We start from the raw sequence: 25,435 nt of genomic DNA on the forward strand, positions 1-25,435 counted from the left end.
TTCATTTTAATTCTTGAAATAGAACAAGTAACCAGTTAGTAATTGAATGTATAAATAAATATTCTAATTATATGTCAGATAGATAGATAGAGAGATAGATAGATAGATAGAAAGAACCTGTGGCAAATTCAACATTTCATGCTTTCTAGTAGCTGTCATAAAACAAAACAGTCATGAATAATTGACTCTGTTTCCCCAGTCTTTTTGAGGCTTTAGCTCAGCCTTATCTGATTTGTCACACTGACACATCTCAAACTGGAGATGTGGCATGAGGAAAGGTCACCATATTGCTCTCTTTGGGGAAAATGTCAGTGGCATGGTGAATCATTTTAAAAACAACCGATGCTTTCATTCATTTGAACTGGACACTCTTTTTTCCCCCTTCACATTTTTGTTATTTATTGTTATTAGGTACGACTCTGCAATATGTGGCTTTGGTGGAAAAATTTGAATTGTTTTGTTTCAGATGTCCCATGCATTTCAATGGATATTTTTTTTACTGTTATTTAGCTGTCAGTAGAATAAATAAGTATCCATTTTTCTCTGTACATCAATCTGCTTAAGTCTCTCTTCCAATAACAAAAACATCTATTTGAACATGTATCTCAATACTAACTGTGCACCTATTAAACACATTTTTATGGCCAACGTACAAGCTGATTTCATTATAACAAAACATCCAAAACATTACCCAACTCTCGTGCTTGCAGTAACCGGGTACCAGTAAAGGTCCTACAGGGACAATGCACAAATATTCATATCACATGCTTACTAAACAGAAGGGGATATTTCAGATTTATGCATCTAAATGTTTACACTAAGCATTTATTTATGTTCCGAGTGAAGCTAATTTTAATGCATATATATATATATATATATATATATATATATATACAGCTGAGGACAAAGTACATCATCACAAAAAACATGAAAATTACATACAAAATTACACAATTGCACAAAAATACATTTGTTGATGTATTGAAATTTTATGTATTTTCCATTTTTTCATTAATTGCATTTCCATTATTAAACTGATTTTGCAGGTAACTAAAGCTATTTAATGTAGTGAACATTTAATGGTGGTACTTGCCTCTAAATTAAACTGCATTTGAGGTAAAACAGGGGAAAACTAAACTATTTAAGTCTCTCAAAACACAGAACTTGATGAAATGTAGCCATTTAATTACCTTACACTGCCGCCTGTGGTTAAGAGTTAAAACTGCTTATCATAACAGGATCACTTGAGCTATTATGACCTGAATATAAGATATATTTAAAATGTATTCAGACTGCCAGCACAGTGACTCAGGAGCATCAAAGATACCAGTATCTCCCAGTGTTTCAAAACTGCTTGATGTTATTGTTTTCCTATAGGAGCTTTTCTCGCATCAAATATCATTACACTGTGGTATTGCTCCTTTTTACTCAAGCACTGTCCACAAGATCTTTCAATGTGCATAAATGTCACATTTTTTTTTAGATAAAATCCTTTACATAAACTGCACAGTGTCACGGTCCATGGATTTTCTCTTGTTTTGATTTCAGAATCCTCAGTTAATATAACAATGCTTATCTTTCAAGGTTTATTGTTTAGGTTTTGTGTCAGCGCATGCATCACTGTGTTCCTTTATTCTAAAGTAAGCCAATTCTTTGCTTTCGCTTTGAATCTTTGGTTTTCATAGCATGACAAGCTTCGTTTGAGTGTTTCTTTTTCATGTTTTGTTTTCTATTTTTAATTTATTATCCCAAGCTCACCTGCGTCCTTACATATCCTGTTTTAGTGTGTATTCTTTGGAGTTTTTAATTCTAGGTTGTCTTTTTATAGTTGTTGCCTTCCTTCAGCTTTTGTAACATTTAACATTTTAGCAGCAATCCACAGATCAAGAAAAAATCAACAATTTAAAACTGTGAAAATGTAGTTATAATGTAGTTATAATGGTGGCAACTATAATAGGTCCAGTGGTAGCTGTGGCAATTGTGTTTTGTCCCTTTTTACATAAAGCCCTTGTATGAAGGCACAGGACTGTAAATAAGCTGGAAAATTGTGTCAGGTGGCTCCTACACCACTTTTCTGCAATCTAGTTATTTCTGATGACATATCTAAAATCCTCTCTCAAGAGAGCTGTGCATAGACTAATGCCCACAAATGTCAATGAATTCAAGCTTCTTTGTGAAGACCAGTGGGCCAGAATTCCTCCACAATGATAAATGTGACTGATAAAATTATATAGAAAACAATTACTTCAAGTTATTGCTGCTAGAGGTGCTTCTACAAGATGCCGAATAATGGGGTTTACTCAGGTTTCCAACACTACTTCTGCATTTTGGCTGGTTTTTGATAAATAAATAATATAAGAGTTTGATATGTCATCTTGTTGTCCACCTTAGGTTGCATTTTCCACAGTTTAGGACCTGCTAAAGAACAGATTTAAGAAGAGTTTGAATTTTGCTTTACTCTTGATATGGAAAAAAAAAGGACTGAGCCACCTTAGAAACCCATTATATGAATCTCCCATCACACACTTTATGTACTGATGTTAATGCCAGAGCACCCCCTGCCTTGTGAGTTCACGTAGTCTGCCACCTTATGGTTGAGTTGTGATTGAATTATTACACGTAATTCTCCACAAGGAGGCAATGAAGATCTGGGGATGTTGCTGCTATTATTAGATGCATCAACCAATGCTGCAGAGAACAACAATAAAGAAAGATCTTTATGATTGAAAAATAATGCATTCACAACTACCATATTAATGCTGTACTGACCTCTTCAGAAATGTCATCCCAACAGCAGCATTTAAATACATGCTGTTAATAATATTAAGTATTGAAAAGGTACCCACTCACTAACATGTTTTCTGCTGCTAGAAATGAAAAGGTATAAAACTGTCTTTTCCTGTAACATTTAAACTATCTGACACTGATACCATCTAGGTGTTTTAATGAAGATTGTCGACTCTATTTCAAAATAGCAGAATTTATTTAAGAAGTAACATTTTCAGGTTTAATTAAATCATTAAATGCAACTCTGTCAAAGGATGTTTTAAACGTTAATGCTTCTGTTCACTGACCTGCAGTACAAAGCCCTGCAGTGCATCGGTAAGGACATTGAAAAAGAAGGACATGAGCTATAAATATTTCATTTTATACTATATATATGTATATAATATATTCTTTTACATTATACATTTCCATTTTCCAAAATGACTGCTGGGAAACATCATCTTAAAAATGTAGACGTCTTGTGTGGTAGGTCTTACAGAACCGAAAGGCTTGTCAACTAATTACAAGACATTGCATGTTGTGACCAGCAGATGTCAGTCTTTGCCAAAATATATTTCCATAAATCTTACCACACAGAGGCTCAACATGAGGACAGTAGAACAGTTGGGTATCATTAGTGTGACGTAAGTTAGGCTATATCTTATTCTGTGTTTGCTGAAGGTCAGCGTGATAAAATGAGGATCACTATACATCATGTCTGTGTGTGTGGGTGTGTCTGACAATTCCAGGTGACCCTAAACCGTGTTTTCAAAGCCCAGTGCAGCACATGTAAGTATGCAGTTGAACCTGCATGTTCTTATTTTTACCTGTTTCATTTTGTTTTATTCTTGGCTATGGTGTAAGATACAGTAAAAAGCACGTTGTGTATTAGTTGGCATTGTTGCTTCAAGATCCTGGGTTCAAATCCACTGGCTTCCACAGGAATTTGCATGTTGTCTCTAGGTACTCTGGCTTCCTCCCACAGTCCAAAAACACGCACGTTAAGTTAATTGGTGATTCTACATTGTCTGTCTCTGTGACAGCTGGCATAGGCTCCAGCTCGACTGTGAGTCTGAATTTGATGTGGATGGGCAGTAAACACTGTCAGAGATGTTCTTAGAGCTGTTTTGCTTCTGCGTACCCGTGTACGGTATCAGGCACCAGATTTTGCGCTGACAATAAAAGCTGAGGAAGTAAAGCACTGATTTCAAGCAACACGATTATCTTCAAGTCATTACACACTTCCTATGGTTAAACACTGAAGATAATACAGTCATACCATCTGGGTGGAAATGACTTGCTGCTAAAATGCTGAAGTAGCCATATAAACCTTAGGGGACAGAGAAGCTTGGGTATGTTAGTAGAGACACAGCTGTAATATGCAATGTGAGGTGCTTTATGCAGTTAATTCAATACAGCACAGAGGCACTAGGTTTTCATAGAGGAGGGTAATAAATGTACTTGTTGGGTAATATTGTTGCACTTACTGCCAAATTAGTGATCTAATTAGATAACAATCAGGTTTAGTGTGACTCTTTAAAAAAATACTCTACTTTCATATTCATACATTAGAGAAAATCCATAACGTCTGCTATTATCTGCGGTTTTCACTTGATATCAACTGGCTTCAAGGAAATAAACATCTACAAGAGGATTTTTCTGTTAAAATTAAAAGTTGCGACAGTATCATAATAAAAACACCACCGTTAATTAGGTGTTATGAAAGCCGTGTACATACTTTGACATATTACTTCCTCATCAGTACAAATGAAAACATTCACTTGAGTATAAACTCTGCAATTATGTATTTTTTAATTCTAAACATACGTCATGTGCAACGTGTCTTTGACGTTTTGCAAGACGCACGAGAATTTGTTGCAAGCAGTCTTGCAATTTATTCTGTCAACATACTGTAAGACGACAGTGATTTTTCTGTTAATTGCTTGACTCATGCATTAAGCTGCATTAACACAATGGAGGTGTAGTGGTTGAAACTGACTTGTGTAAATTCTGCATGGGATGGTTTGTGAATTTTTGAAAACAAGCTTCAGAAAATATTTTTTATCATTACTTTTTTTCTAGAAAATTAAATGCTTGATGGTAAAAATTCCAAAAAAATCCTTGTCCTATATATATATAGTGGACAAGTGCATAAATTAATAAAAAGAAAAATATAAATAGCTGTTAACGAATCCTAGCTTGATAAAACAGCACACATCATAATCTCATGGCCATTCAATGCATTTATTTCAGATGTGTTAAGCAGGACTTGCTCATATTTTTAAGGTCTGACAAGAAAATGGCTGATTAAATATAACACGCCAAACAGCCTTTAGATTGTTTTTTTCATCACAAGACTTTTAATATGTACATAGAAAGTCTTACACTAAGAGTGCTCTCTCCAGCGACACATAAAACCATTTTAAAAAACAGATAAATCAGCTTCTAAGACAGACACTCTTTCATGGACAAGTTCACTGAAATCCTCCTTTAACAACATGGCATGTCAGACATTCCTGGGACTAGTGGTTTTAATTTAGAGTGAAAATTCATGCTTTTTTTCATCACTTTATTTACACCTCTCTAATTGGTGGAAAGTCTTTTTAGAATGTCATTTGGTGATGCAGATCTTCAGAAATCACAGCGATAAGGAGCTTAAATTTCACCGGCGTACTCTTGTTTTAATCATTTTCAACAAGTAAACATATATTTTTCTGTGGCCAGAAAGAGATGAAGGGGTGCCGTAGATAAGAGCGCGATGAAGAAAGTGCACCCTGCAACTAGAAAACAAAAAACTGGATCCATAAACTGACGAGATCTCATTTTTTGAAAAAACAGATACTCACCATTTCTAGGTAATGACTTATTTTTAAACAAAATAACAACAGATCCACACAACTATGCCCCCTGTTCCCGTTCCTCCAATATACCAACACACATGCACACCCACGTTATAGAAAACTCGAGTCTGTACAAGTGTTTCATTAGTAGCTATGTGGCGTTTCTGCTCATGCCATCTGTCATGAGGGGAACACTGTAATTCTGCTTTCACACAGCAGTGCAGCACTGCAGTGCAGAAATGGTAACGCTTTATACAATTCCCTAGTTTTCTTCTACTGCAATTACCTCTGTCCAAATTGTGCAATAAAATTACTATACTGTTAATTAGAGTCTGTAATATAAAGACACAGACATCCTTTTGGCAGCTGATGACGTTAAAAGAAATCAGCTTATGGTTAGATGGCAGTAGAAATGCATACCCCAAGTGCTTAAAAATGCATTTAAACTCTGTAAGATAATATAGTACAATAGGCTTTTTCACAGCACACACTTTTAGTTGTCATAAAAGCACAGGTGTTACCACATTAAAATCACAGGGACAGGAACCCAATCAGCTACGTGGAATACAGCCAGAGACATCATAAGAGAGTGACATGACACAGAGACGTTGATCACGTCAGCATGACTGGCGCTCTGCAATGAGCTGTTAATTAAGCAATAATGCCGTGTAAGTGTGTGCTCACATAAAAAATGCCGGAAAAGAGAAACACTTTGTAGCTCTTGGACAATCACCAACGTTTTAAAGCATTAAAAAAAAAAATCCTATCTATTTATGGCCAAGTGACCACTGAAATTAAAATAATGGCTCTCTCCCCATTCATTTAAATAATCTCAGGAGAAGTCTTGAATACTTCCTGTGAAAGAAAACAATATGTTGCAAGTAAAAATCCTAGCCAGCAGCTGGCGACTGTTCTGGTTTGGAAGTCTTTAGGAAAGCAACTTTATTGCTCTCTTAAGCTAAGACCTCAGTGCACACTTTCCCAGACATACTTGGTTTCATTTGCAAGTTTCAAGTTTTATTAAATACACAATCGTGTTCATTTTGAAAATTATTGTCCCAAAATGTGTCAAATAGATGATAAAGCAGGTTGCTAATGTATCTGCTCATCCAAGACAGCTGCATTCAAAAAGCTCACAGCTTCAGGACCTAACCAGTCAGTGATAACAGGATGGCTGTGTCCATCCCATAGATACTGTTTTTATATTAGATGGTTTATAATTTTATGGTAGCAGGTAGAAAAACTGTAAGAATCCCATCTTGTTGTAGATGCTAGTTGGCTAACATGCCACATTACTTCACTAGCTTACCTAGATTACAACCTTATGTATTATGGTGCTGATTGCACACAACAATAAATGGTACAACAGGAAATATGTATGTATGTACACGCAATTGCTTTTATAACCACAACTCAGCACACTAAAGCTGTCCACACATAAACAGGCATTTTGGTAAACGTAGTCTTTTCTGTGTGTTTTGGCCCTTCATCCTCATGTTAACAGTGTTTTAGATAAAAACTCCTTTGAAAACTCAATTTCTGCATTTACACGTGAACACAAAAACAAAGACTTTTTATCTCATAACTTTATTTCCCTTCCTGACATCAGACTGTGCTGTTGTGCTATTATTTGTGGGATTTTGATTGGCCAACATTTCTTTATGGTTAGGTTTATTTCAATTTTTTTTCCCATTTTAATGTGTCTGATTATATTTTTTCCAAACAAACTCAGAAAAATCCCCATTTTTAAACAACATAATAATACATCCTCTTTGAGCCAATAAATGGCAAATTAAATTTGTGGGATTTGTGGGATATGTTACTAATGCAATAATCATGCAAATGACAAATGTACAAAAGTTAGCTTTTGCTTTGTTTTTGATCTTATGTGATTGTAGACTCCTGGGCTCTTGCTATTGTTCTGTCTAGTAGTCCTTTAAGCCCTCATTATCATGTCGTTTTGAGCTGCTTTATCTGAGATGTGTTCAATTTCCAAACTAAATCGAGTCTAAATTTGGGACATTGTCTAAATGTGTGGGATGTGTGGGGGCAGGGAATGAAAAACAATCTGCACACCTACAGAACGTGAGACACCTGGTCACCTGCTGCACCAATCACGCAGCAAAGGACAGGTCGCCAGCTGGGTGTAACAATGCAGTTGATATGCAGCATTAGTATTTTCATCACAGGCAAATCAACTTTGTTGTCATTATGGTTGTACAGAAAATGTCACAGTGCAGCATGCAAGACATACAGTACACACTATGCAATAGTACAGCATTGTAGTGAGTGGACAGTCTCATGTATATCACAGTTTTGACTGAAGGGATGCTTACTGGGCCATGGGTGTGATCAGTATTTTTTTTCTCTCAAAAAGCCTTTAAGCTGAATCGGTTTTGGCCGTTTTTCAAGAGACATAATTTTAATCAGGGCTAGAGTGCCAGGGTATTGTCAATATAATCCAGTGATGAAAAGCACCCGTTCAAATAGTAAGTACAGTAAAAAAAAAAAGAAAAAAGAAAAAAAGCCTTACTTGTACTTTATTAAATAAAATGTTATGATACTTAAAGAAACAATGAACTTAAAACCTTAATGCTTGTTTGGTTGAAAATGTCCTGCAATCCCCATTATCATTAATCAGACACTTAATCAATGTTCCTCTGATACACCACAAATGGCATGGCTATATGAAATCTGAATGATGCAAATAGCTGTTCAGTGTTCGGAGCTGTAACATGGTTAGGTACACTTGAAACACTTGACTGTTATTAATGTGTTATACACCTCATCTTTCGTCTGCCCCATCCATCCACACACTCGCCGAACTGAAATATATCCATATAGGCAGGTGTACCCATTCACCTCTAAACACTACACCAGTATGCATTTAACACATTTGCTGCACCGGCTGGATGAATCATTCAAACATGACAAAATCAAACAAAAATGTACCGCACGAGGTGTTTTGAAGCAACTGCATTTAGAGAATAAACACGAGAAATTAGTGTTAAAATAGCAGCGGCCGTGAGACTCCAGTGCTGACATTTAGTGAACATTTAATTTGATAAGCACAGGTTGTGACTGAATGAGAGATAAGGAACATAAAAAGCATCACACTGAAGCCTATTTAACCAGATAAAAACATGATGGATTCAAGGGACTGGAAACTATCAGGGAGAGGAAATAACATTTTTTTTTTTCTCCAACTATCTGCTTTGAGGCTTGTCTTTGTATCCTGGCACTCTGCTGGAGTTAGAGCACTCTCACTGCCCACAGTGCAGTTGCCGTCAGCTCTACAAATATGTAAAAGCAGCCAGTGTGACGGAGAGGAGCATGGGAACTGAATGCTGATCAACTCATTCACAGTCAAGCCACATACCAGCCACACTGACACATTTCATCACCTGTACTATTTACCAACTTTTTATCTCTGCAACTGACTACTTCAAAAAGGAATTACTCAGAAAATATGCCTTTTTTCTCCTCCCCCACCACAGATACAATGTTCTACCAACAGTACAGGAAATGACTGAAGTTATTTTGTTCAGCTGGATGCCATCTAACTGCTGTGTGACTGCCTTTGTGTTGTCTTTGGAGCTGGGGGGTTAAAGTCTGCAAGGTATTGCGCTTGAGAAAATAAAATATATATTGCACAGCAAACAAAGCAATAGCGACAGACCTTTTTATAATTTGGTTTAAAGGATGGGTACTGCATGCATACAATATGTGAAGTGAAGGTTTCCCTGACTTTAAGTTAAAGGAAAACAGATTCAGTGTTTTCACTATTCACTTTGACTCTGTGTCTTTTGGAAATCGCTCTCCCCAGTTGTAAGTACAAAGTAGATGTGTGACATGCAGCCACCAGTTCCCCTAACACAACTTTCATATGTCATATTTTCTAACAGTTGCAACATACAGTAGATGCTGACTTCGGTGACATTCATCAATGTTGAATGCCAAAATAAACGAAATAAATAAATAAAAAGAACTCAATGCAATGTCTCTGGCAGCATTTTTTTTCTTCTTCTTCTTTTCTTTCACACCAATTTATCATCTCATTCAACAGTTTATAAAGAACCGGGGCGATAATTAATTGACAAAAATAAACAGCATTTAAAGATTAAGACACCAAAGGTACTCCAAGACAGAGCTGCTGCAAGGCTCAAACTTGGCAGTTTTCTTAAAGAAATAGCGGAGCACTTGGATCACACTGAAGCTGACAAAACAGATAGATTCAGCAGACAAGTTAATGGTGAGACACAAAGAGAGACATAAGATGCACAAGAGAGAGTCCAACGTTTCTTTTAACTAGTCCACTGCGAATCTCCATCCACCGCTCTCTCTTGCTCCTCTCTCTTTATCGGACCAGCGCCTCACCAGCGGGCTACTTGGCTCGTGTAGTCCTCGGTGGTGGCTGGGAAGTCACTCTCAGTTTCCTTCTCAAAACCTCCTCCCACTCTCCCGCCTCTGTTGCCACCGCCTCTGTGTTTTGGCGGCCAAGGCCTGACCTGGTCTCTCTGCTCCCGCAGCCAGCGCTTCTCCTCGCGCCTCTTCAAGCGCACTTCCTGGTGCTCCCTCTGGCGGGTGAACTGGAAACGCTGGAGGAACAGGTCCTTTGCATATTCGTACAGCTGCATGTCCAAGTAGTTGAGGTCCTCGATACGTTTGCGCACAGTCTCGCTCAGGTCCACGTTGGCAGCTCGCGTGCTGTTAATCTGCGTGAAGGCAGAGATGAAGCGCAGGCTGAACGTCCGCTCAAACAGGTACTGGGTCTTACGCTGAAACTCGGTCAGGCCGTAGAAAGCCATGTTCTTCAAGTTGCTCATGGCGCTGCTTAAAAGGATGTGGTTGCGCTGGCTTTCGTTCATGGAGGACAGGTTGTAGCAGCCCACCAGGCTCAGGTCAGCCAGCATGCGGACCTGACGGTTGTTCGCCAAATTCGACGGGCAGTTCATGAACTCTGTCAGGGTGACGCCGGACCAGTCATCCCCACTGTAGCAGGTGGGCAGCTCGTCCTGGGTGGGTGAACGTCCATCACACATATGGAGGGCGGTCTTCCATGTGGCTCCTCTCTGGACATGTTTCCACTCGCTCAGGTAGCGGGAGACTGGGTCGCGCAGCATGGTGATGTAGTAGAAGTTCCTGCAGCCAAAACAAACACAGTTAGAGAGCTGTGAGCGCATCACTATCACAGAGGGTCGCCCTGCATTGTGCTGACAGATGGTGACTTTTGTCTGAGCATAAAACTTCAAGGTTGAATGCTAATTGGAAAACTGAAACTCTCACTAATGAGGTTGTTACAGTTGGTTTCTATATATTGCCCTTGAAAATTGAACCCTTGCCTCTGTGTTTGAGCAATGAATTTACAAAACTGAAATAGGGCTGTTTCCATTCCACAGATTTCTTCCACCTGCCAACACAGAGAATAATTGGGATTCAAGACACAGAGTAACCCATAGTCATGGAGAAAGTGGGTAAAACTGACCCAGCTAAATCCTAAACATGTCATTTTTGCAAAAATAATGAGGTTTCAGCTGTCGCGTTTGAAATCTGTAGCACATTTAAATGAGTATCCTGTTGTTATCAACAGCAGGGCTTATAGAAGAGAACACATCTGATTTGCTTTTTTTTGTTTGCTGATGAACAAATGGTAAACACCCCCACACACAACCCAAGTGAAAATGCCAGTGAAAATGTCATTTTCACTCAATATGGAAAACAAAGAACCAAACACAACTTCAATGCATAAGATTGTTGCAGTGTCGACAAAGGTGTATATGCAAAAAAAGAGTGAGTGACAAAGCTCTGCGGTTGACAATCAGTCTCTATACTAAAAACATAAAAAGCAGCGACCTATCCCAGTTGTCACAGGGCGAGCGCACAAATTACATAGAAGATTTTAGTTTTCACTTCACAGTGACAACCTACTCAACTGATGCTACGACTGTCCTTCGTACCAGTCTGACCTCTACAAGCAAATGCTGTACTGGAGCTGCGTCAAAGCCCATTCAGATGAAAAACAAAGATCAGACAGGTGTTGGCTAGGTAAAGCTTTCCTAAGATGATTCCCCGTGAGATTCATGCATATTTAATGACGCTGCCGCCCCCCTGAGAGCACTCCGGGCAGGTAAAGTGGCGTGCGACTGCTGAGATTTCACCCCAAGACCAAAGCAGCTCTCAATGCTGCCTCAGTGCTTTCAGAAGAGCAAATATCTGCACAGTCTTACCCAAGAGTGAGAAAAAAAAGTTACACAAAGAGTTCTCTTTGCTTATTCGTCTGGTAGGATTGAGTACGGGAAAAGGATAAGGGGTTGTGAAGTATTATCTGCACACAATACACTTGGTATACTTTAATTTTTGGTAAACCGGAGGCACTTCCAAGCATGCAGCTGGCATTTTCACCCCATATTAACATTTTATTAATTCCATTTTAATTAAAAACATTTTAAGGCAGAGAGAATATGAAGTTGATCACATGTAAGAATGGCATAAATTCTAAATGAAGAACATGCAAGTGAGTTTATGCGATGAAGATTCATCTTAACAGTGCCAAAGGAACACCACTCCTGAAATGTTACCCAGTATGAGTCAGGCAAGAAGCTGTCATTACATCCCCGGTAGCAGCAGCTGCATACTGGCACTTGCTCCTGGAGTAGGCTGGCTGCAGATACATCCTCATTAGACTAGGGACATAAACACATGCAGCAAGTGTTGTTTGAGTGCACTCGACAGCCCAAAGGTCAGTTGTGTGCACCATCAATGTCAAAATACATCAGGATCAGTGGGTGTGCAGAGCTGTCTCGAGGAGGCTTTCCCTGAGTGATACAGATGGCTGTTGAGGGGGGAGGGGGGGGGGGGATACGCTGACAGGATTCTTTTACTTCTGACCTGTGGTAACACCAGTACCACCCTCACAGTTACTTCTCACAAAAAACAGAAAAAAACCACACTGTAAGGCTGTTGTAGGAAAAGTGCAGCTTGTCTTTTACGGCAAAGTGGCGCCAAATCTTGGCATCCACTTGCCAAGATTTCCCAGCCTATTTTAGCGTGCTGAAATCCAGAACCCCGCTGAACTCTAGTTAATCATGGATCAATAATGGATAGGAGGCATATTGCGGCTCATTCTGCCCCAGAATGCTCATCTCTAAAGGAGCAGCAGCAGCAGCAGCAGCAGCAGCAGCAGCAGCAGCAGCATGACTTCAGTGGAGCACAAACTAAACTGGGGCCATTAAACAGAGATGAAAGAGGAATTTAAAAGTATGGATAAAAATGGAAACTAAAGTGGGGAGTGGAACTGAGTAAGAAGCAGGTGCTGACAGGAATATTAAAGTCCAGCGTAATTTATACAGACGTATTTAATGGACATGGAAGAAGCTTGATAGCACGTGAATGAAAGCTATATCTGACAGACACAACAGAAAAATGTCTTGCAGTAATTTGATTCAATGGCTATAAAAAGGTATTTGTTATTCATTTAAAGTTTGTTTTTTTTTTTATCATAAGCTTCACGTTCTCAATAATTGATCAAAGAGCTACTTTGAGCATTTTTTAAGAGAACAACACACACTCTGTATCTGTAATCCATACATATTTATTCTAAGCAGGTTCTTGGGCATTCAAAGTGACTCAAATAACAAATAAAAAAAATATATTCGAAGAACTCAGAAAGAATACTAAAAAAATTGTAGTGCTTAGAGTAGTGTGCTGATGTACTTCAGTGGTGGTGTTATAGGGACACATCAAAATATAATGCAATGTTCTTCCCGTGCACAACAAAGCCAGGAAAAAAACACAAAAAATACAAAAAAACACAACGAAAACAAAAAAGAAGCACAAAGGTTCAGTACAGAGTTTTAGACTTAGTAGCACGATAGAGCTATGGAGTCTGCTGTTTATTACACAGGGACAAAAAGACAAACAGGCCCCATCAAAGGCAATGTCATGGTGATGTGATAGTACTGTATTAGTAAATACAGGAAACGATAACAGAAAACTTTCTGCATTTTAAAAATCATAAAAAAGGCCTTTAGTTTTAGAGGAAGAATCGCAACCTCCTGAGATCTTGTTTGGGATGCATTTTTAATTTCTCCAAGCTATCTGGGATTAGCTAGACCTGATTAGTATAAAAATGAAAGATCATCTCTGAACAGAAAGTAATTTTAAAAAGGCATCACTTCTTAGGTTGACAGCGAGTTTTTGTGCTTTTTTTTTTTTTTTTTTACATCGTAACCCAATAAAGTCACCATTGCAACTGTGGAATTAAAGAAATTATTTTATGGCTACAATATATTCTGCATCATTAATGATATAATCTATAGTATTGATACTGCATTAAGATGTTTATTAAAACCTCCTGACTTTACATTAACCTTTTATTACAGGTACAGCTAAGACCATTTTATACACATTGCATGTTTGTGCTCATTCAGTGTTGATGCTCAGTCTATTAAAGAAGGTTTTAAGCTTTGTGAAGCGCGATGTCTTCACAATCTATTGTGTAGGTGACTTGGAGCTATAGAAGGTTAAAAGTGCATACACGCTTACAAAACACATATAGTACATATAATCTAGAAACAGGCTTGAGTGAAGGCCTGAATGTATTCAGCTTCTTGTTGTAACCTGTGGCACTTGAGTTTACTTAGCAACAGATGACAGAAGATGGGTCAAAAAGAAGAAAAGTCCACGGGTATCTCCAGGGCCTGAAATCATCGCCATATTTGGGAAAAGATGTTAGAAAGAGGAACTTCTGTGTCTGACCTTAGCTCTCAAAATTGTCTCATTGTCTGTACAAGATGCAAATGATGTTCTTAGAAATACAAAAATATGTTATAGAACGCCAGAAGGGGCGTTTAACCCTGATGATATATAAACCATTCTCTGTGTATTTTTGGCAGAAGAAGTCCACAGATGTGATGCTGTGGACTTCTTCCCGCACGTGTGTTCTTAATAAACTCTTTATCTGATTGCACTCTACTGGGCCTCCATTGGTTTGTTTTTGTGCCACTTGTTGAATTCGGGACACAACTAACTATGAAACGCTTTATTAAGCAGAATGAAGCAGAAAGTACAGAAAAACCTAAATGGAATGTTCCCATAAGGGGACGCAGGGTCTCAAGAGGTTAAACCACAAATTCGTGTTAAACCACAAAGAGATAAAGACATTTTTGTTGTATCGTTCCTTTTTGGATGTGAAAATAAACCAGAAACAACTTGTAGCAAAGTAACAGACGCGGATGTAGCCTTGTTCGGTTTAACGACATTCACGGTAGGACAAGAAAGTGCTAACAAAGAGCTTGAAAGCTACAAAAAACTGTTATGGAATGTGACAGAACAGTTTCACGGGAGTATAAACGATATATTTTATTTTTTATTCTTTTGGAAAAACATTTCCTCTGTGCACAAAAATCTAATAATTTTCTGTAAGCTTGAAACAGCTTATACGTAGTAAATATCAATATACTCATGCTGCACACTCGGAGAGAGAGTAAGAGCATATTTAATACAATCACAACTCTAACATTTTAATGCTCTGTTTTGACCATACTCATTTTAGCAAATTTAATAGTTCACAGACAAAAACAATAAACCAAGCACTCATGGTAACATCATTTTATAGATAGATCAGAATCAGATGGCACTCCAGGATATGTCAGAGAGTCGGGTTATTAAAAATGCATGGCGACGGGTAAATTATTGTTGAAATTAGTTTGGATTATGTGGCTATCCATCCAAAACTGACATGAGATATGTTCCTAAAAACAAAAACAGCCTCGTGTACAAGAAAAATCAGGGGACTGATTTCATGCTGTACGAACCCTGAATACTTGTATGAGAATTTCATAGCAATCAATCCAGTTGTTCAGTGACCATCAGATCCACCAACCGACTGAAGCTGCCGACCCCTGAAGTGCTGTTCAATGAATATTGTCAAAGAAATGTAACCTCCTAAACCCATACTACATAAAGAAACGGGTAGTTCCAGCCTCAGCCGGTGACAGTGAACAGACAACTGGCTTTTAATTGCCTGTAATTAGCCTCAGTGACACAATTCCAGCCCACTGCTTCTCCCTGATTGCAGGCTGCTGAAAAGGACATTTCACTTTCAGCCTGAGCTCATCTTGTTTGAAAGTGGACAAACTGAATTCACTTATCAAGACATTTGTGTGTGGGAGTTGGATATTGTTGTAGGTGCTTAAGGGTGGGCTAGACAATAGGGAAAAGCAAAACAATATATTGCTGTGAGCAGGGCAAAAAGTGGTTCAGAGCAAAGACTAACGCACTGAGCAGTAAATAAGTAAAGACGGACCAGGTCCCAGTACAACAATGGGACTGACTAATGCCTTTGGGATGTAGACGCCGTGCTTGTGTGATAGGGAGTGGTGGTGGTGAAGCGGTGCTTTTGTATTGGGTGAAGGCTCTTACTGTCTCTTGACTTCTCTGATTTATTCTCACAATGTAACAGCCTTGATTTCTCTCCATTATTCCTCTGTGGTTCAGGAGCATCAAGAATAACATTGTTTTACATCTTTTTACTGCTAATATATGAACATATTTCCCATCATGAAGCCGCCACAGTCAAGAGAGTCAGTCTGATTATGGAGGACATGTAACATCAATCTCTGATTGTTACAGTCACATAGTGAGGATGAAAACAGCAGAATCAAAATGTCATTCTCCTATTTGGCAGCATCTTCCTTATGAGTCTTTTCAAAATATCTCAGTGCTTGTTGTTGTCCGTCTATTTTAATACCTTGCCTCATATGAGCCGGGGTGTATTTATGATTAGCATTACACTGCCTGATCCCTGCAAGACTTTAAAGATTATAAACGAGTGTATCACATCTAATGTCTCTTTAATTACTCTATATTCTAGAGCATTTTAATTTATAGGTTCATATTCATCTTTACTACTTTCCCCGCTGTATGTTCTGTTATGCTCATCCCCCCTGTGTCATTTTGAGCCTCTCAACATTTTAGAGCAGCAGTCAGGAATTGTGGGTAGGGTGAGTGGAGGGGATAAAACGCCTCAAAGGGCCCCAGCCACATTCGTTAGTCAGATGTTGAAGTTACGTGCCACTCGTCTACGGGGGCCATTAAGGGGCTCTCGGTCAACTTCGTGCTATGAGCGATGGGAACATTAACGCATAATGTTCGGCTGAAGTTAGAGCAGAGAGAGGCCTGCGCACTTCTGTGCCGTAACCTGGACGTGATTATAAGCAATATTCAAATCAACCTCATATCTTTGGTTTGTTGAGCAATTCAAATGGGTGAGGTGTTGAGCCATGATACATGAGTGCTGTTTCCACTTGTTACTAATTAACCAATCAGACCCTGACTTAAGCCCCAGGCTATTGTATGTAATTTCTACTGGGGAAAGAAAAAAAAAATCCTAAATTTAGTCAGTAACAGCTGCAGAACTGCAAGGTGAAAGTGAACAACCTCTGGGCACTGCAGATGAGAGAAACTTGGGAGAACTTTGAAAATAAGTCTCCGTTTGCTTATTATCAGTTGTGTGTGACTTGAAAAACTCAGTCAAAAGCTGAAAATGTAATTTCCACATGATCAAAACTGGAAAAAAAAGAGACTGAACAACAATCAGGAGTGACTAGTGAGTGACACTGAAGTTACGCTCTAAAGATTCTCACCTGCAACCCAACCAAATTTGATACAGAGAACATGAAGCACTACTAATCTCAAATCCACTTTGTTCCTATAGTTAGCCCCCTCTGTGTTTGTGCCATGCTTGGTGATCTTAGCAAGTGGTGCCAGATACATTTTAGAGCAAACAAGGGCTGGAACCCCGAACGTGGGTTTCTAGGACGGAAGACGGCAATAAGCAGCCATTACTGGGAATAAGAGCTGGTTTCTGAGACAAAAACCTGTTACAAAGCAAACAACAACCAAATCAAAAATCAAATAAAAACAATAATACTTACAGAATAAAAAGTAATAATAATTATAAAAATATAAAAAATGCTGTCAAACTAACTAATCTTTGACATTATTAATGGTGTTTTCTATCCATTGTTTAACAAAATATGTTTGCAACAAGGTGGAGAGAGTTTCTGAAACCCTAACAAAAAAGTATGTCAAATATTCCAAAAGACCAATCACATTGAACAGATACCGAAAGTGAAGAAGATGAATTAAAAATTAATTAATAAATAATCTCCAAAGTCTAACATCTGCTATCAGCTTTAAGGGTCATAATGGCAACTTACAGTACACACACGGCACGTGGATATTGCAGTATTATTAAATATGTCTTATTAACGCCATATCAATTCTTACTTTTTAATTATCAAAATGATCAACACGAGTACCTGTGTATTGGATCACTGTCTTAAACAGCTGCCTCCTGCAAAATAGTAACAAAAACAATTAATAGAAAAGTAACAGAACAACTCTTAAACTTGCGTCTATGGTGAAAAAAAAGAATTTTATTTTCTTATTCTTGTCTTTTCATCTGTTTTCTCACCACTTTGTCATATTACACATATACTCTTAAATAACAGTAAAAATGAAAAAAAAAAAATCAATTAAAATGAATCAAATTAAATCAAAAGTATAAACAGAAAAATAAAACTAAGATGAGCCTGTAGAGAATCTGTGTGCATTTATGGTCCTGATTCTGACTGCAAGAGCTACCAGACATGACAGGCATTTAAAAAGTAATCTAGTCCCAGCAAGAAGTAACCCAGTACTGCATCATTTTAAACTAAAAATGTAATTGCTAGCAAATGATGACATAACAAACCAACCAAAAAATAACCACAGCTCTCAACCACTACCTGATGTAGTCGGTAAAACGTTAGTTTAATTTTTAAGCTAATGAAAAAATTGCTTCATGGTGAATAAATAATATCTAAAAATGGCCCCTGTGTACTTGAACTTTATTGCTCATATTTGTTGTGGAAGAGTCAAAAAGTCCAAACTCACAGTCAAAAGCTGTTAGCAGCTGCTATTAGTAGACAACATTAGCATAGACAAAAATAGAAACAGAAGGTTTAATGAGATATAGTCAGTATAGCTGTGAATAGTAAAGAAGACCTCCAAACATGCGCGGTTAGTACAACATCTTGCAGCTCATGTATATTAAATTATGGCTGTTTTTTTTTTCATGATATTGAAATTCCACAGAGTGTAAAAAAGCCTCAATAACAATATTCAGCACTGCCACTCAAAAGGGAAAACATACCATACATTGAGATAAATATCTCTAGGAGTGGACTTCTGAAGACACAGTACAGAGTACAGTACTCCACATGAATGAGTATCCCTGTAATTTTTCACCTCAGTTGACTCCTGCCATTTCTCCCCTCTGCTTCTCCCCCATGTCCTACAGACATTAGTGTTCCCCCCGGATCCATAACCTTTTCTTAAAGGTTGTCACATTAATCACGCTGCTGATTTCACTCGTCAATCTCCCTCTGTATCTGTTGTGTTTGTCTCTAGTTATGCTGTGCATTGTCTCTCTTCGCTGCCACCCGCTTGCAGCACTTGCATACAAACAGCCATCACTCACCTTTCTCGCTCTTCGTCTTGCAGCTATTTTCCGAAGACTCACCAGTCAGGTAAATCATGACACTGATAAAAGCTGATGACAGTCACGGCAACACAGCGCTAGTCTAATTCTGTCTCAAAAAAACAATTTCAGCATGGTAAATAGATATATCTAAAAAACTAAAACATACATCAAGCTGAGAAGATTTTTTTTTAAATGAAGGAAAATGAAAGGTGTTACAGAAGATGGTTATACCTTTCTATGATGCTGTTTCATAAACAGTGTTTTCAGATGACTAACTTGCAACAACAAATACAGTAAAAATTCCCTGAATTTCAACAACATGATAAACTTTGAAAGCCCAAAAGGTTGTACCTGTAACACTTTCTTGTTGTGCAAATACCTGTCGTCACACAGCAGAGGATACTCTGAGATTAGTTTAAATTAAGTAGGGAGGTATTTTAATTAAGCTCAAGGACCTTCATACAAAAATAGGGACAACACAATTTGTGATTTTGAGGAAAATTATTATTATGTTGTTGTAAATAATTCATTACATTCTCCAACTGAAAAATGTGTCGACAATACAGCAAATGAACATTTTTTTTTGTACACCATAGCCTACATCTGTTGCCTGATGCCTTATACTCTTAATTTTGGTGACCCTCAATAGCAGTGCTGAGTATACATGTGCCCACTAGCAATCATTTTCAAAAAAGAAGGTATGCAGAGAAAAATTGGTTATTTAACATTTGTCCAGCCCTGAACTAAAGTCTGGCTATTACATCAATGTCATAGCGTATATCTTTGTCAATTGTTTTACATAGTATGGTTCAACACAGAATGAATTTGAATTACTGATTCTTAAAAACAAGTATGGAAAACATTTTTTCCCATCCATAAGTCAAAGGTTCAGTTTCTTATCTCAAATTTCCAACTTACTAAAATCTTACTTTGACGTAATTACTTGAAATTTCTACTTATATCTTCTGATATTGTTTCTTTTTCAGTGGTGAAAACACACTTACGAAAGCCATTATTTTAACACCACAGCAGAAACAATTAATGGCTATAGTGGGGCTGAATCCTGTGCACATGTTTAACAAGTTCAGAGAGGTAGCTCCTGGTGTTTTCCCTCAGCATGTCAATAGCAGGCTGAGCGCTAATGTGGCTCTAGCAGCAAAGGAAGCAGGACGGCTATGCCCAACTTTTATTTTTAATCATAATTTGCTGTATGTACTACGAACTATTCTCATTCACTCTGAGATGGAGAAGCTGAAGAGTAAAAGGTGAATTCTTCTTGTTTTTCACCAAGAAAAACATTTATACAATAGCTGTTCCCTTCCTGATTTCTTAGTTGTCTCTGCATTTGTCACACATTAATGTTTCAGATCACCAAACTAGTTTTAATTTCACACAAAAAGTAATTACAAAATGCAGTTTTGTAGCTTAAAAGTCATTGACCTTAACCGTTGTTAAATCATTAACTTTGATTAACCACATTTTTTATAAAGCAGAGGTCCACAATCTAAAGAAACTTAAAAGCAGATAAAAAACAAAGTCACTGACATCTATCAGTCTGGAAAGGGTTAGAGAGCCTTGTGTAAGCCTTTGGGAACTGAGCGAACTGCAGTTAGAGCCATTATCCACAAATGGAGAAAACTTGGAACGGTGGTGACCCCGTACAGGATCGGCCAGCCTACCAAAATTACTCCAAGAGCACAACGACAGCTCATCCAGGACGCCACAGAAGACCCCAGAACAACATAAAAGAAGTTTCAGACTTCACTTGCCTCAGTTAAGGTCAGTGTTCATGAATCAACATTAAAAAAGAAACTGGGCAAAAACGCCATCCACGTGAGAGTCCAAGGACAAAACCACTGCTGACCAAAAAGAACACAAAGTCTCGTCTCACGCTGAACTTTTTGGAAGATTTGGTCTAAAATCTGGTGTAAAACTAAGACAGCATTTCATAAAAATCAGCTGTGAAGCGTTTGCTTTAAATTACCAAGACAGCGGGGACTTAGGCAGTAAAGCACGTTTCTTTTAATTACACGCTAAGCACGACAATCCCTGTTTCCAGTATTTACAGATCGTGACTTTGAATTTGTTTTTTTTAACTAGAAAATGAAAATGACACCAGAGCCCCGGTACAGCAGTGGCACTGCCCTCAGCTAAACTACCTCAGGTAGACCCACACAGATAAGGATACAGTCATCTATGACAACTCCTCATTCAGTGTGTATTAAATTATAGTAATAACAACTACACACGAGCAGAGGCTTCCAAAGAAAAAGGATGGTGTAAATGAAAAACTCTAACACTTTGAATAATACAGCAGATGTAACTCACCTGAAATGCTTCATGATTATGCCAAAATTTATAAAAAGCCTGCCCGAGCGGTGTATGCTCATCTCTAAACATATATTTCTGTATCTGTTAAACTAGTGGTAGTTTGTCTTAGACGGAACAGGAAACGCAGGAGCAGTCGGAGCAGAGAAAACAATCAGATCAAAGCTCTCAGAGGAAGTTTGAATTTACAGCATCCTGTGGATAAAAAAAGAAAGAAATAACCTTGAAAGTAATCTGTTACCTACCGGAAGCTGCAGCCCTTTATTGTATTTTCTTTATCAGCCTGTCCACTGTAGTGCCAAAGGACAAATGATGCTGGACTCTGATGCTTATCTCACTTAGATTGGAGAACATTTAAAAAAATATATATCTCCACTTGGGGCTCACTCTTTGAACATTCAAGCAAACTAAACAATGTATATTGTTACTGCAGCAGTGATATCAATTCATAAACCTCGCAGTACACTTTGTATAATAAGAATTTGCTTACCATCAACAGAAGCATGTCCTAATGGAAAATGCATGTTAAAGAGAAACATCACAGCATTTCTGGTAAGTGTGAAGAGCTCCTATCTCTGATCCCGTTCATACGTAAGCTCAAACATGGCTGAGTTTGTGTCAGATTAACTTGATAAAAATCGTGTCATATAAACAAGCGATGAAGGTGAAAATTCATGCCAGCAGCAGCTGAGAAGAAAAAGGTATCAAAATACAAAGTTCAAGGAAAACTGTTAATTATAATTTAATGCTTTCATGTATTGCATTACACTCTGCTGCGTGAATGAAAGAACACCAACGCCCATGAAATCTGCATAAAACTCTAATGATCCCAGTTCATTAAAACGAGAGTCTGAGAGTTGTGTTGGATGCTTGCATGAAGATGTTTGAGGATGACACTGTTAAATGGAAATTTGTTATATTAGTATCAACAGACTTTGAGACTGCAAGACACTCAATTAGTAACTACTCAGTATATTTAAATAATATCCCTTATTTATATACTCGGTGTTAAATATAAATACTGTATGTGATAAAGCCAATGAAGACACAATATCTTGAATTTTAATATTAAAAAACTTCACATTCAGCAGAAGAAATTGTCGACGTTGTTATTATAATGGTCCTACATGAAATCCTGTAATGGTCATACATGTCGAATTTATTCATAAATATATACAATTTTAATATATTCAGTTTTAATTGTATGGAGGTAAAGACCCTACGATAATACAGAGAAATCCCCAACAACAACTAACTCCTTAAGGAGTAGACTGTTACCGTGACGATGTAGGATGGAGTGCAGGTCCTTTATTTCAGCAGCAGTCAGGCTGTACAATACTCGCCCAGGATAAATGCTGTTTAAAAATACATGTATGTTATTATTGCTCCCACTGTACTCTATGTATATATAAGGAAAAATCTCAGTGTGTGTTTTGGCTTTTTTGTACACTGTTCTCCAAGTTATTTATATTTTTTTCTATTTCTAGTTTTTCTAATATATCTCTAATTCACTTTTTTTCTTGTGTTGCTATAACAAGTGAATTTCCTCTGTGTGAGATTAAATAAAGTCTATGTCTGTCAAACAATCCAATGATCTCCTATGAGTAAGCACTTGGCAACAGTGGGAAGTAAAAACTCTATTTTAAAAGGAAGAAACCTCCATGGGAATCAGACTCAGGGAGGGTCAGCCATCATCATTGAGCGATAGTATAGTATTATATAAGAAGTCCAAGTTCTTCATTATCCATCACCTACTCCTACATAATGTTTCACTAGCAGGGCCCACGTCCTCATTTTATTAAGGGCAGTGTTTTAGTAGGTATAGGTGAATGGCTTGGACATGAATTGAGCCGCAGTTTGGGGAAAGCCTCGAAGGGGACTGGTGGCGGCTCCTGGGCCTGGCAGATCCCCATGTACTAAACAGAAGTGAAGAAGTTAAGAATTGAAATGGGGAGGGAGGGTGGGGCACTAAAACACCTTGTAGGACTGGGGGAACCTATATGCAGTGGGATGCAAACGTTTGGGCAACCTTGTTAATAGTCATTATTTTCCTGTGTAAATCGTTGGTTGTTACAAATAAAAAAATGTCAGTTAAATATATCATATAGGAGACACACACAGTGATATTTGAGAAGTGAAATGAAGTTTATTGGATTTACAGAAAGTGTGCAATAGTTGTTTAAACAAAATCAGGCAGGTGCATAAATTTGGGCACTGTTGTCATTTTATTGATTCCAAAACCTTTAGAACTAATTATTGGAACTCAAATTAGCTTGGTAAGCTCAGTGACCCCTGACCTACATACACAGGTGAATCCAATAATGAGAAAGAGTATTTAAGGGGGTCAATTGTAAGTTTCCCTCCTCTTTTAATTTTCTCTGAAGAGTAGCAACACGGGGGTCTCAAAACAACTCTCAAATGACCTGAAGACAAAGATTGTTCACCATCATTGTTTAGGGGAAGGATACAGAAAGCTGTCTCAGAGATGTAAGCTGTCTGTTTCCACAATTAGGAACATATTGAGAAAATGGAAGACCACAGGCTCCATTCAAGTTAAGGCTCGAAGTGGCAGACCAAGAATAATCTCGGATAGACAGAAGCGACGAATGGTGAGAAGAGTCAGAGTCAACCCACAGACCAGCACCAAAGACCTACAACATCATCTTGCTGCAGATGGAGTCACTGTGCATCGTTCAACCATTCGGCGCACTTTACACAAGGAGATGCTGTATGCTTGAGTGATGCAGAGGAAGCCTTTTCTCCACCCACAGCACAAACAGAGCCGCTTGAGGTTTGCTAAAGCACATTTGGACAAGCCAGCTTCATTCTGGAATAAAGTGCTGTGGACTGATGAAGCTAAAATTGAGTTATTTGGGCATAACAAGGGGCGTTATGCATGGAGGAAAAAGACCACAGCATTCCAAGAAAAACACCTGCTACCTACAGTAAAATATGGTGGTGGTTCCATCATGCTGTGGGGCTGTATGGCCAGTGCAGGGACTGGGAATCTTGTCAAAGGGACACATGGATTCCACTCAGTATCAGCAGATTCTGGAGACCAATGTCCAGGAATCAGTGACAAAGCTGAAGCTGCGCCAGGGCTGGATGTTTCAACAAGACAACGACCCGAAACACTGCATTCATGCAGAGGAACAAGTACAACGTTCTCCAATGGCCATCTCAGTCCCCAGACCTGAATATTATTGAAAATCTGCGGTGTGAGTTAAAGAGAGCTGTCCATGCTCAGAAGCCATCAAACCTGAATGAACTAGAGATGTTTTTTAAAGAGGAATGGTCCAAAATACCTTCAACCACAATCCAGACTCTCATTGGAACCTACAGGAAGCGTTTAGAGGCTTTAATTTCCGCAAAAGGCGGATCTACCAAATATTGATTTTTCCAATAATTAGTTCTAAAGGTTTTGGAATCAATAAAATGACAACAGTGCCCAAATTTATGCACCTGCCTGATTTTGTTTAAACAATTATTGCACACTTTCTGTAAATCCAATAAACTTCATTTCACTTCTCAAATATCACTGTGTGTGTCTCCTATATGATATATTTAACTGACATTTTTTATTTGTAACAACCAACGATTTATACAGGAAAATAATGACTATTAACAAGGTTGCCCAAACTTTTGCATCCCACTGTAGATGAGAACCGGAAGGAGCATGTTTGGAGGAGTGGCCCTGATCCTGAAATTCTGATACTTAGTCTCCAATTATGCAATCAAAGTAATGTGATGCTATCCTCATAAGATTTTTCTTTTTACTGCACTACAAACATCTTAAAGGTCTTAAAAAGGAATATTTCATGCATACCAAATACAATACTATTCCCTTAAAAAGGGAAGGGGCCTATTTCTACTTTTTCAGAGCTAGAGAGCACCACACCTGGTTTGGAACACCTGACTGAAACTTGTCATGGCAGTGTGAGTGGAAATGGGCCAAAGGTCATCAATCTGCACT

General features: G+C 38.1%; 1 protein-coding gene across 1 annotated transcript in view; it reads right to left on the minus strand.

The window, feature by feature from the left end:
• Nucleotides 1–4,989: 4,989 nt before the first annotated feature.
• Nucleotides 4,990–25,435, minus strand: part of hs6st3b (heparan sulfate 6-O-sulfotransferase 3b) — an 82,792-nt gene continuing 62,346 nt past the window's right edge. The window contains exon 2 of the mRNA XM_084907679.1: nt 4,990–10,748. Within this exon, the coding sequence (XP_084763805.1) occupies nt 9,980–10,748 (769 nt within the window). The 3' untranslated portion in view covers nt 4,990–9,979. The remainder of the gene's footprint in view (nt 10,749–25,435) is intronic.

This window comes from Perissodus microlepis, chromosome 16 (assembly GCF_051167445.1).
Source record: "Perissodus microlepis isolate ML-2025 ecotype Zambia chromosome 16, ASM5116744v1, whole genome shotgun sequence".
NCBI classification, from domain to species: domain Eukaryota; kingdom Metazoa; phylum Chordata; class Actinopteri; order Cichliformes; family Cichlidae; genus Perissodus; species Perissodus microlepis.